This window comes from Punica granatum, chromosome 1 (assembly GCF_007655135.1).
Source record: "Punica granatum isolate Tunisia-2019 chromosome 1, ASM765513v2, whole genome shotgun sequence".
Taxonomy (NCBI): domain Eukaryota; kingdom Viridiplantae; phylum Streptophyta; class Magnoliopsida; order Myrtales; family Lythraceae; genus Punica; species Punica granatum.
In genome coordinates, this window is record NC_045127.1 from 44,157,687 (window position 1) to 44,170,309 (window position 12,623).

Below are 12,623 nucleotides of genomic sequence, written 5' to 3' on the forward strand. Positions count from 1 at the left end.
TTATATATTGACGCTCGATTCGGGATTTGCATCAAAGATGGAAGGATAAGAGAATAGAGGTGAGTGGTTATATAGAGGGAAGGCAAAGGGAGTAGGTGAAATCAAATCATGTGTCTGTTTCAGTTATTGAGTAGACTTCGGAAGTAAACATCGTTGGATGCAAGAGATATTGTTGTCCCGTTCCAAGACACAAGTGAAGTCTTGCGAAGAAATCTCTTGGGATACAATTCATCATAGTCGCAGAAAAACGGCAAACCGCAAAGCAACTGTATGTGGGCTAAATTTCCATCGACTCAAATAGAAAAACCTCATCTTCTATGTCTGCTATGTTCGATCATTTCAATGGAACAGTGATCGTCTTTGATTCTGGAAAAACATGATTGAGAAAAGTTGATGTTCTAGTCATTTGTATGAGTCTAGTGCTTAAATTGGAGGGCAAACAAGAATGTGTTGTCCCAAGGATGAATGAGCCGAGTTGCAGCATAGAAAACGAAAGCCCAACTCTCAGTGGTTGCTGGTAACAGTTTTCAGATCCTGTGCCGATGATCCATGCCGAGGACAGATAGGACATACGAAAGAAGCTGCAAAGAGAAGCAGCCTCTGCTAGAAGAACGAAGCTTTGTCACTTGACGTGATGGGTTGACCCAACTTATAACATCCATAGAGCCAGGCTCAACCAGTTTGATGTTCAGTCAAAGTCGCCGATAAGACTGTATATCGGAATTGATGTATACAGGCAGAATCCAAGTTACAGCAGTGGAACATAAGAGAGTCCAGACAGAAAGAACTCGACAGGTTAACACTAATCTGTAGCTTTAATGAATTTACGCGGACACTCTGCAGTCTGTTCTCCATAAAGAGTACATGATGACAACTGAAGAAACCGATTTGCTAACAATAAGTTACATGCAGCCCTTTAAGCTCCTCTAACACTAGTAAAAGGGGTAAAACCAACGGCTAAACAAAAGGGTAAAAAAGCCTATAGAGAGATTAGAAAATTACAATGACTGTCAAACTATGAAACTCATTGGGAAGGTTGAAGCTGAACATGCGGACACGGCCTCTCCGGTTCTCCTCGTGTCCACAGCCTCTTGAGATCTCCTCTTTGCTTTCCCAGTGTCAGAAAGGTCCCTGCCAGGAAAAAGGAAAAAAACACTTCCTGAGCTGAGTGCAGCGATAATAAACACCAACTAGTTCTATTGTATCGGTCCCTTTTCCCTTTGAAATGAATATAATGGTACTTGTTTCCTTACGACATTTACGCCGCACATAAACATTCGTGTTTGTCGATGGAAGACTCTTCTTACCCAATTTTAAGTGGGTTTAAACAGATAAATGGCTAAAGCAGAGGACCCTTTCCATAAGAGAGCAAAGTGTAGGCGCTAACCGAGTGTGAAAGGAACGATATAGAGCAGAGCAGGTTGGCCATGTCCGTCCATCAGATTAAGAGCTACATATGTGATGAGCAGACCTGCAAGGGAAATTGTTCCATAAATTGCTTGTCAGAAGAGGAAAAGGAAAAGAGAAGGTTTCCATCATTTTCAGAAATGCTTAACTAGGAGTTACTCAGTTAAAGGACATATTAATGTCCTTTGAATTTCTGTCGTACCTAATCCATAAGCAAACATAGCCCAGATAAAGTATCCTTCCTTGATTCTCTTGTTTTCCAACCAATCATACCTGCAAAATGAGAGAGACCATACCAAAATTGAAATTTTTCAGTTTTACCGCGTAATCTATATGATAATGAATAGAGTGTATATAAAGAATAAATTTTGGCAAAAAAAGGAATAAATACGATAATATTTTAAAATACATGGTCGAAACTTATATTTAGGCTTAAGAGTGCAAACCTCAGCGAGAACACAACCACAAGCCCTGGCAAGATGATATCACCAAATCCGATAATGCTATAACCGCCCCATGGATCAAACATCCGTGGAATTTTCAGAAGCATAGGGATCCCATCCTCCCCACTCCTATCACCACGAGCCACCTGTAAGAAAGAATGAGTGAAAATTTGAATGCACGAGGGAGGAGGGCCAAAGAAAAAATAAATAAATAAATAATCATCGGGGCAAATCGAATCAAGTTCAAGTAGCTCGTTCTAGTTGGACTTGTTCTTAAAACTTAACCACAGATCAAAATACATAGCATAAATGTCGTACATCATGTCATACTTTGCATCTCGATGGCCTACTGTGTTCTGCTTTGCATCTTTATGGTGTCAAGTCTCTAAAAGGCCAGCTGATCTATAATCAATGGTAGATAAAGCTCACTTGGAAAATATTATTATAATCGAGTAAATGTTTTCCAATCATGAGTTTTCATTGGTCAACTAATGTCACGGGCTGGGGGAAGGAAAAATCATATTGGGTTTCATGTATTGATAAAAAACCCTACTTGATCAAGGATGGACTCGGTGTCAAAAAGTAGCAGGTCCAACCAGATTCAAAGTTAAGAGCTTACCACTATCATGACACTCTCGTGAAACCACCACTTGGAGACAAATACCCAGAAGATATCATACAGAAAGGCGCAACTCAGAAGTACCGTTCCGACCTGGTTAAGAAAAGGGTTAAGAGCTTGCTTCAGCAATGAAATAAAACGTTCGATGTTTATATTATAACATGCACCAAGAAGTTGCAAGAGCATTGAATTTGTGTATTCCATGGCAAAACAGCATTCAATACCAACCATGGTCTACAAATAATTAAAGCAACGCTCAACATGCATATGTGCTTCATTCTCGTTGCAAGTCATAAAAACAAGTGACCGCAATTCTTTCCTTAGTAACAGCGTTTTATAAATTTGAAACTGGCTGAGTTCCAGTCATCACCTTAAGATTTGGTATCCGAACAATCTGGAGAACCGTGATTATCAGAGCGATTCCCTAATACAAGCAAAGCAGAAGTACCATTAGTTCTACTTTTCATTAAAAAGTGCATTTTGCAGCCAAGACAAGTGCTCAAAGGAGAGAAGAAAGGAGAATACGGAATGGAAGGAAATAGCAAAAACATCTGAAAACACAGACTTGAATAGCTTAGAAGGGAAAACTGACCATGAAAATGGGAAAAACATAATGGAAGTTCCTTATTATTAATAAAGGATTTGACAAAATGATGAGACCTGAGGAATACAAATACTTAAAGATGGATAAACATAGGAGGTAAACAAATATTCGCCTTACAAGTATATCTTGGCCAATCCATGCGAACGAGACTGTACGAAAAACTGCCCAGACAACCGCAAATGCTATGCAGAATGGAGATACAGCCAATGTCAGATAGGACACAGCTCCAAAGAGAGGTAATCCAATGAATGATTGCCCAGCACGTTCAAACCATCTGAAACTAAATTTGCTTCTTCGTCAGTCTCATAAAATAGAATAAATTTTAAGGTATGAAACATGCTGCACAGAGTGTACGTTTTAGCACAACCTCCTTTTCCTTCTAGCGGATGATATCGACAAATTTGTCCTCATCTTACTTAACCAATCCACAGCCGAAAACAAAAGAACGTAAAAGAGGTTTCAGAACGACTGATCATGACCATCTGAGTTTAAACTTTCAGTAACCTGTGTAGCTTATGATCCTATTTCTGTAGGACCTGCAATTTACCATATTTTTCTCTCTGTCTCAACATACATACTTATCTACAGAAAGCACAGCACTTGAACCATGAAGTAACAGAACCGAGAGAATACATTTTATGACTCATTATCAATTGTGGTTCAAGGAGAAGCAATCTGAGAACACATGTGGAAAATTTTCACTCTTCAACTGTAATTTACATAGAGTGAATAAAATTTTAATTACTTGCATAATAAACATGCAGATGCAAGGGGAAAATCTATTGGGTTGAACAGCAAGAAAACTTCAAGAATATCATTTGTTCACAATCAAAGTTCAGGAATCCACAGAACATCCTTAACTATAAGTGACTTATTGAAAAGGTTGAAAAAAATTTAATACATACCATGAAAGCAAAGTCACCAAGCAAGTTTGCAAGCCCTGTAAGCAGAAAAATAATCACAAGGTTAAGAACCACACCCCGCAGAACCTAAAGAATTTGGGAGTAACGAATCTGTGGGATTGTAAATCCAAGCTTGGAGCTAAAGTGGCAACAGGAATTCTTTCAGGTATAACTTTGAACATGATCAGTGTGATGAATAAAAGAATTCAACTACCCAGTACTTCCCAAAAGCCATACCAATATGCCATGTAATAACTTCGCTTAAATTTGAGATGTCTATAAAGAAGATCCAACCAGCAATTAGTCATCATAACCAAAATATGGGCCTGACGCACCTCGATTCCACCGATGCAAAACAGGACCACCAGCACCTCGATGAACCAATACGACATCAGCTTGTATAGCATGATTAAGAAACACGAAGCAATTACAACAAAGAGAACTGCCGACATAGTGTTTATTTCTACAACACCCCTTGAACCTACACCTTGTGTTTGAACAAGGTCATCAGAGCCATCCTGCAATGATGGCAAATACATATTTCAGATTAACGACCAAACGAAAGTGAAGATACTTTGTCACAAAGACCAGATTCAGTCTTAATTTTCAAACTTTAATCCAAACAAGCATATGTAACCTTCAGCATTTTGTCCTGCTCAATAGCTGCTTCTCTAGCACTATGTGCTGACCAGTAAGAAGCACATAATATGGTCCCAACTGCCATAAGCCATAAGAAAACTTCTGCAACATCCACCAAGGGACGTTGTGGGGAGTATAACTGCACCGAAACTGAAAAAAGAACAGGCACACATTTTATTCAAAAAATCTTGCCCATCAGAAAAATGCTAGAATTGCTGCTAGAAAGCAATGTGAAGCATGAAATGACTATATCTGCATAGGGGAAATGCAATTCAAAAAAACCAACCAACATGGCTATCTAAAATGTTGAGCTACATTCATTTGGAGGAGGGATGGATATATGCCTGTAGAGTTAGCTATTAACTTTTCTAGGCTTGCACCAGCATCTTCTGGAAGCATGACGGCAGGAATATTAATACTGACATCTGTTTCATTGACTTCACACACCATCTTGAAGAGTTCTGCAAAATATTAGAATCTATTATTAGCATAGGAAAAGCAGCTTCTAGATTTGTAACTTCTTTTGGAGATTGCTCCAGCAATAATTTTGCATTCTATGTATCACAAAGAAATAGACAACAATATAACTGGAACAGAAAGTAGAAAGGGAAAAAAGAGGGAGTAAAAGAAGGCCAGTCGCATGATTCCCCTAGATAGCACATAGTATCAAAGTATAGTAAGAAAAGCTGATTCTGAAAGATACATCTGACATTAGCCCACTCCATACATTTCATCTGTAATATGAACAAGTGGGAAAGTCCCAAATCCACTTGTCCCACTAGATCGACCCCTAGGAATTTCTGAAGCTCATTTATGAAGCGTTTCATGCAAAGAGTACTGACCAATTTATTCACCACAGAGTCTAAGAAATCCACATGCAAGTTGTCAAAAATATGCAAGCTTTGGTGCAACAGCCGGCCCCATAAGTACTTTCTGACACGGTATGGCTTGCTTATATTGTTTACCTAGTAGAATCTTTTCCAATTTCAACAACACATTAGTCTCTGATGTGAAACAAAGGTGCAAAGAAGAATAAAACTTTTTGCACAGTAGCCAACATGTTCTACAGGACTGCACATTAATACCTCTTTATGTGAGCAGGAGGTGGACCACCATGAAGCAGAAAGGCACCATATGACATTGAAAAAAAAAGAATAAAACAAAAAAAAAGATAACTAATTTAGAGGGGAACGTTGCAGCACATAAATGTCTTCCCTGTGATTGCTGTAAAATTCTTATTCTCAAAGATAAAGGCAAGAATATTCCATACAAATATTTCTCTAAATCTTGGAGACAATGTTCATGATGCATAAACAGTGCATATACTTTCCTATGCCTCAAAAGTGAACTAAGTCATAGTTAATTAACTAAAGAACAGAGGATAGATAAAGAGAAAAATCCAAGCAAGATCATCATTCAAAGTGAGAATTTCTTCCAATCTCTTTCTTAGGAATATTCTTGATAGACAACGAAAAGGAAAAGGAAGAATGAGTGACAACAAGCAACTTATGATCTATCAAGTTGCATCAGAAGAAAACCAAACACTGAGAAGCAGGTGAGGCATTTGAAACTGGTAAAGAGTTCAGTGAATATACACAAACTGGGAGGTTTGTAATTACCTGTCTGATTGTTTATAATAAGGATAGCTGTAGCACCGGCACGCTCAGCAATACTTGACTTAGTAGTGAAACTGCAGTTACCTCTATGTACCAAAAGAACCTCCCTGTTAAGCTTTACATGGAAAGAGCAACATGTTATTGATTATATTTAAGGAAAATTTTTGAGTTATACTCAGAAATAGTTGAATTAGATGGAAAGGAAAAGAAACCTTATTCTTGGGCATGTCACAACAATCAAGAGGGTCTGAAATAACAATCCGGGTATGGTTGGCGTGCTTTTCCTTTGATTCCAAGGTAGGGCCAAAGCGAGCACCAACCCCGACATACTCAATGTCTTCAACTCCATTCACCAAGGTTGGCACTTTCACCTAGTTAAATTCATGGTTGTAATACAGATAAAACAATAAAAACTCATAGAACAAACTCAAAATGACCAGACAACAGTATTCTTTAGAATAACCATGGTACGTTGCAAGCATTAAATTAATTTCCTTTTTCTCCTAGAAGAACAGAGTAGAACTATAGCCTCTCAAGGTCCTTTGTCTTGATTCCACCAATCCCCGAAGTTGAATTTCAGTGTCCTATCTTAGCTTAATAAAATGGCTTCATTAATGATTGTGCTTCGGAATCCAATCAGGGAAGGGCGCCCAGCTCACTACAAGAAATTTCACTCTGATCTCACAGAAGTAAGGTATCTTGATAAATGATGAAAACAGAAAGGCAGTCTTGCTAATAAATTCAACTACCAGCTACCAATAATTCATTTATAGAACCCGATGTTCAGTCCTCCCAAAGCAAGATTCCAGTTCTAAGGAAATTTCTCGCCAAATGCTAAAAGAATAACTTCACGGCCATCCTAGCTCCGCTGTTTCAAGCCCAAAAGAATTCTCCACCAAAATCGAAATGACTGCTGAGACACAATCATAAACTAAAGAACAACATGGGCACTTCTATCACCCAAAAGATTGGATTCTAACATACAGCAAGCTCATGAAATTCGGATCCATCTTGTTCATGATGTCCTATGTTCCATATCAGAAGTCAACTGAGAATCAATCAGCATAAGATCCCCAAGTCAAACCCTCTTAGAATCGACTAATCTCACTCACCCGCCATAAACCAACTCTCAGCCTCATCTAATCTAACCCTTCAAGAAACTGAACCCCATGTCTGAAATCAAATCCCCAGTTTCAACCAAACACCAGCTCGAAGGTACTCTTTTCTCCAGCAGCAAACAACCGTAATCATAAGCAAAACAGCACAACATAGCCCGCGGTCTGCAATTATTCATCACAAACGGAAAAATTGTTCTTCCGTTTTCTCCGTCGAAAATAAATAGAGAAGAGTAAAAATCAGTACACTCCGGAGCTAATAGCACTTCCAGTCAACTCAGCTCAAATTAAATTCCAGAAGCCACCGGAAAACGGCTAAAACCGCAAAATCGGAGTGTTCTCGCTCATTTCTGGCGGAAACAAACCGGCAATCAGACAGACAGACAGAGGCGACAGCTCGATTGAGAGGACAAGGCCCGGAGGAAGAATAAAAGGGTATGTGGGGGGAAACAAAATACCAGTACGAAGTTGTTGTCGCAGCCAGGCCTCTTCGGGGCGACGTCGTCGTGGTGTACTATGTCACCGCCGAGCACCACCGGCAGCGTGCTCCAGCTCAGTACCAGACAGACAACCACCGCGGAGGCGTGCGAGTACGGCAAGCTCCTTGAATCCATTGCTCGGAGGAGGAGGAGGAGAAGGAGGGATGAGACCAAGCTGTTCTGTGAGAGATGAAACGAGCAGAAGAGGAAGAAGACGACTCAGGGTCATAGAGAGAGGGAGAGAAGAGGGAGGGGAGAGAGAGAGAGAGAGAGAGAGAGAGAGAGAGAGAGGTGGGGAGAGAGGGAGGGGTCGAGGAGAGAAATATCGTGTACGTGTTTATTTTATTTTATTTTTTCCCCCCCGAGAGATCGAAGTTGTCGTTTAGGCTAGGAGACATTAAAAAAACGCCGTGTCCTAACGGTTGGGCAATCGTTCAGCGGTTTTGCCCTTTTCACCCCCACTTCCGTCAGAGGATCTGAAGCTTTTACCCAAGCGCGACAGTCGGCGCGTGTTTGTGGACGACAAGCGGGAAGGTCTACGCGGGTATGGAAAGTCAACTCTTGAGTAAATCACCTTAACTCCCGCCCGGTTTCTTCCTTTCTTTCTTTCTTTGCGGAAATCACTAGATGAACGACTTTATTCGATTCAATGAATTATTTTTCTTACCTATATAAAAAAATTAATTGCATTTTTCTAATAAGCCTAATAATTTTTATTTTCGATCTTGACACTTAGATTTTTTTCATATCTTGATGGATTGTTCGTATAACAATGAATGTTCGTTCAGTTAAACTTTAGCAATAAAAAATTATTAAGAATTTACAGAATGTGGAACCAAATTGATAATTGATAGTACGATAGTTTCTTAACATCAACAATATAAAAATGTTGATGGAGACGCTATTGCTACAATATAAAACTATTGATGTGAAAGAAGACCAAGTACCCTTTTGGTTGGCTTGGAGTGGAGAAGATCCAAATTCTATCAGGATATTCGACTCGTAATAATTGTGACATTGCAATTTTTTTTTACTAACTCCATTTATATAAACTAATCGGTCCTTTCAATAGATATGTGTGTTTGAATTGAAGATTTTTTTTTAATAAACGAGGGCCTTCGTCCGCAAGCCCACGAGAGAGGTCAGTCCGACCATAGATTGCGCAAGTGGCCCAATAGAGTATTTTCCTGCATGAATTTCAGGGAGATTCGAACCTAAACTTTTCTAAAGGAATTACACTCTTTAACAACCAGACCAATCATATTCAGTTTGTTTGAATTATTTTAAGAATCTCACAAATTATAGAAATGGCAACTTATTGGGCTTTGTAAGGAGGATTAATGATATCTTCCTTGAGATTTCTTTTAAATATGCATACAAAGTTGCTCTTATAAATCATATAAAAGCATTAGAGATCATTCAATTTCGAATCGAGGGTGTTGAAGTAAGTGTCCAATTCATGCTCTACATTGGTGCGAGGACATGCTTTTTTTTTTGGTCACCACTACGAGGACATGTTTAAGTTAAGGATATCACTATGAATACAAACATGATACTAGTTAAGGAAATTACAAAGAGAACTGATAATATTTTTTTAGAGATTTAGTTTGTAAATGTTGAGACGAAAATATAATAGTTTATTTATTTATTTATTTATTTATTTTGTTCATTCTCTCTGCTCAAAAGAAACCAAAATATTTTCGAGGTCGACACGTTCCCAATTTCTTTTTCTTTTTTTTTTAATTACTAGTCGATGAGCAATAGTTAATACTAATAAATTAAGCTGCCGACTCCTCAGTCTGAGGTGCCGTACATGCCGTGCTCATGGAGACGAGGAGGAAAGCGCGTGAGGGACCGCGTCACTTTTGTTTCTCGTCGAAAAAGGTCTACCGGGTACCGTCCCAGGAGGTTTCCTTGGCCGTATGGACCGTACAGATAAGACGGCGGTCGACATATAATAATTCAGCGTTCCGCGAGTGATCGCGTGCTCTCTGTTCCACGGAAGGTACGGGCCCACGTCAACCACCGATAGGTCGAGATGACTCCAAAAAGTCAAGAGTCAACCGACCCCCCGAGGTCAGAGCGCTGAACCACTAGGATTGGGAAACCTGGGGAGGGTCCGGTGGGCATGATCGCAGGGGATCGGAGGACCGTCGATGACTAACGAGGGTACGGCAAGTGGTCCATCGATGCTTGCTTGGGTAAGGTAAGTTCTTCGGCTCGAAGCTTTCGTTGAAATTACGATGGGAACACTTTGACAATGTTGTCTTTATGCTTTTAAATTTATCGGAAGGGAAGGGGGGTTTAACCCGTCGCTTTAGTGTCACGAAATATTAAGTACGATGCTCGAAAGTAAACAAAGCATTTTTTATTATGAGATTAGATGGTCATAAAATGACCTTCTTATTTATATTTTTTGTTGAATCGATAGATAATACAAAACAATGAAAATAGTCGCTATTAATCCTCAACAATATTATCATATTTCCTCTATTATTTTTTCAGCTTTGTCCTTAATTATTTTTTATGTTGTTTATATTAACTTATATTCAAAAATATTTAAAGAAGGGGAGAAGGTAGAGCGCGGGAAGAAGGGAAGGGCATGGGTAACGTTGTTGGTGATTTTGGAGGTAATAATGGTCAACCAGGCCTCTATCACTTTAAGTAAAGAATTTGAGAATAGTGAAAATTTATAGAATAGGATAAGAGAGAGAGTGGTGAGGATTGGTATGTAGATGCTATTGCTTATTGAAAAATGCAAAAATGCTATTGCTAGAAAAAAAAATATTATTGATTTTAAAATTAGTTAAAGAAAAAACACTAAATTAGACCTTTCACTGCACTTCCATTAGAATACTAAGGCTTTATTTGATCGTCAGGATAGGATAGAATTATTGATTGAGATGAATGGGATTTAATGTCCCATAAATTTACAATATCCTAATTAGTTGTTTGGTGCATGTCAAGAATTGGGATTGGGACGTGAAATTAAAATCAACAAGATACCATCCAAAATAAATATTTATATTTTTTCTTAAAATAAAAAATTTTAAAAAGATAATTAAATAACTAAAGAACAAATTGCACAATCGAAGAAGAAAGAGAGGGACTGTAGAGGCTCGACCCTGGCCATCACTGCACTCAGCGAGGTCATCGGGCATCTCACTTAATGCAGTGGGGTCAGTCTCTCTCTTCACTAGAAGAGAAAAGAGAGAGAGAGGAAGGAAATCGGAGTTGCGGTTGCCCGACGCCGATCACCACAACCCCAATCCAAGTCATCTAGTGGTTAGAGAGATGACTGACAATCTTGATTGTGGTTGTGGTGGCCGGTGTCGGGACACCACAACCCCGATTTCCTTCATCGAAGGGAAAGAGAAGGATGACTGTAGAGTGGTGGGGGCCCGACGCAGGGCCATCATTGTCCCAACAAGGTCATTGACGACTCTTGGGTTTGTTGGTGACCTCGCTTGGGGCGGTGGTGGCCGGCATCAGGCCTCCATCTGCCCTCTCCTTTTTCAACGATAGTTCAAAAAAAAAATGTTCAAGGGCAATTTTCAAAAATTCAAAACAAGAATAAAGGCATTTTTGTCTTTTTCTTGCCATAAAATTGCGTTATCCATATTAGACCCACCCCCTAGTGATTATATTGTAGTAAATTCCTAACCCTAACCCTATCTCGTTGTCACGAATATGAGTTTTGAATTTCAAAATTCCTATCCTGCCCTATAACTTGACGACCAAACATGATCTAAGAGACACTGTAATTCCTTCAAAAGCGAACTCTGATAAAGAGTCAAATTATCCTTGTAGATAGAGGTGTTAAGAGGGATATAACCTAATGGTACTCAAAGCCATATTCTCAATTATCTCATTTCATCAACCTCCTCGACAAAGAGAAACTCTATCATTCTCCAGTGTTCAGACCTCAAACAAGGTAGTCAATGCCTTCGAGGACCCCAACCCTTCAAATTCATATCCCGCATGGAAAACTCATTTATTCTATTTACTGGTAATTTTATTTTCCGATAGTTCCATTAACGAGCCAAATGATGTGATATCACAAAAAGGGATGTTTCTCATCTATCAGCAAAAGGGGTTGGGTGCAACCAACGTAACAACCACCACAGGATGTAAGTCATACGTATTCAAACCTCGCTGCAAAATGTTCGATTTAAACCATAACGAATTCAATGAAGTTTCAGAGAAGCACAACTAATATTAAGCCTCTAATAAGAATAGTATCATCGCAAGTGGATTAGATAATAAATAGGAGGACCTTCCCCCCTTATTTGCTCCAAAATTTTTAAGGAGACTTGAATTCTTGATTTAATGCATTGAACATTAACACGTCAACAATGACTTACACCTCATTAGTTAACAAAAAGAATGTTAATCATATGGGCAATTGTTTTATTTCTAATTTACTAGGGTAATAATGATTATATAATGGGAAAAATATATGTTATAGCACGGCATTTTACTTTTGTACTAATTTTATCATAGTCCTTTAAAATTACACTATATAGCACAGCATTTAGGGTGTAGTGTCAATTATAACCATTAAATTTTTCGTAAAAATTAAATGGAAGGTTGATGTGTGGAACATGTGAATGAATAGCGGGCCCAGATTCTAGCCACATGCGGAATAACTCATATTCCAATTTGTCCGGTATCCTTTTACGCATTCGACTCCTTCACCATCAATACTTGAATCTCATTCCGGTCTCTTTACATACAGAATTACTCTTTCTAAAAATAATCACACCATCAATAGAATGAAAATTATTGCAGTTCAGATA

General features: G+C 38.8%; 1 protein-coding gene across 2 annotated transcripts; it reads right to left on the bottom strand.

Moving 5' to 3' along the window:
* Positions 1-698: 698 nt before the first annotated feature.
* Positions 699-8,117, bottom strand: LOC116209244 (signal peptide peptidase-like 4). Of its 2 annotated transcripts, XM_031542836.1 has the most exons (14): positions 7,804-8,117; positions 6,443-6,601; positions 6,234-6,345; positions 4,959-5,075; positions 4,613-4,764; positions 4,311-4,493; positions 3,979-4,013; positions 3,191-3,353; positions 2,840-2,893; positions 2,470-2,562; positions 1,854-1,996; positions 1,610-1,680; positions 1,388-1,471; positions 699-1,131 (listed from the first exon to the last, which is right to left on the bottom strand). In XM_031542836.1, exons 1-14 carry the CDS (start codon positions 7,957-7,959, stop codon positions 1,025-1,027), a joined length of 1,629 nt encoding a protein of 542 aa, XP_031398696.1. In that variant the 5' UTR covers positions 7,960-8,117; the 3' UTR covers positions 699-1,024. The 2 variants fall into 2 exon arrangements, with proteins under 2 accessions (XP_031398696.1, XP_031398703.1); XM_031542843.1 differs by lacking the exons at positions 6,234-6,345; positions 6,443-6,601; positions 7,804-8,117 and adding an exon at positions 5,457-5,595.
* Between the last annotated feature and the right edge of the window lie 4,506 nt (positions 8,118-12,623).

Coding starts and splice junctions, on each gene's coding strand:
- LOC116209244 (XM_031542836.1), bottom strand. CDS start 7,959: ATGGATTCAAGGAGCTTGCCGTACTCGCACGCCTCCGCGGTGGTTGTC. Junction 1,681..1,853: donor GTGGTTGTGTTCTCGCTGAG/GTTTGCACTCTT, acceptor CTCATTTTGCAG/GTATGATTGGTTGGAAAACA. Junction 1,132..1,387: donor TATCGTTCCTTTCACACTCG/GTTAGCGCCTAC, acceptor TTTTCCTGGCAG/GGACCTTTCTGACACTGGGA.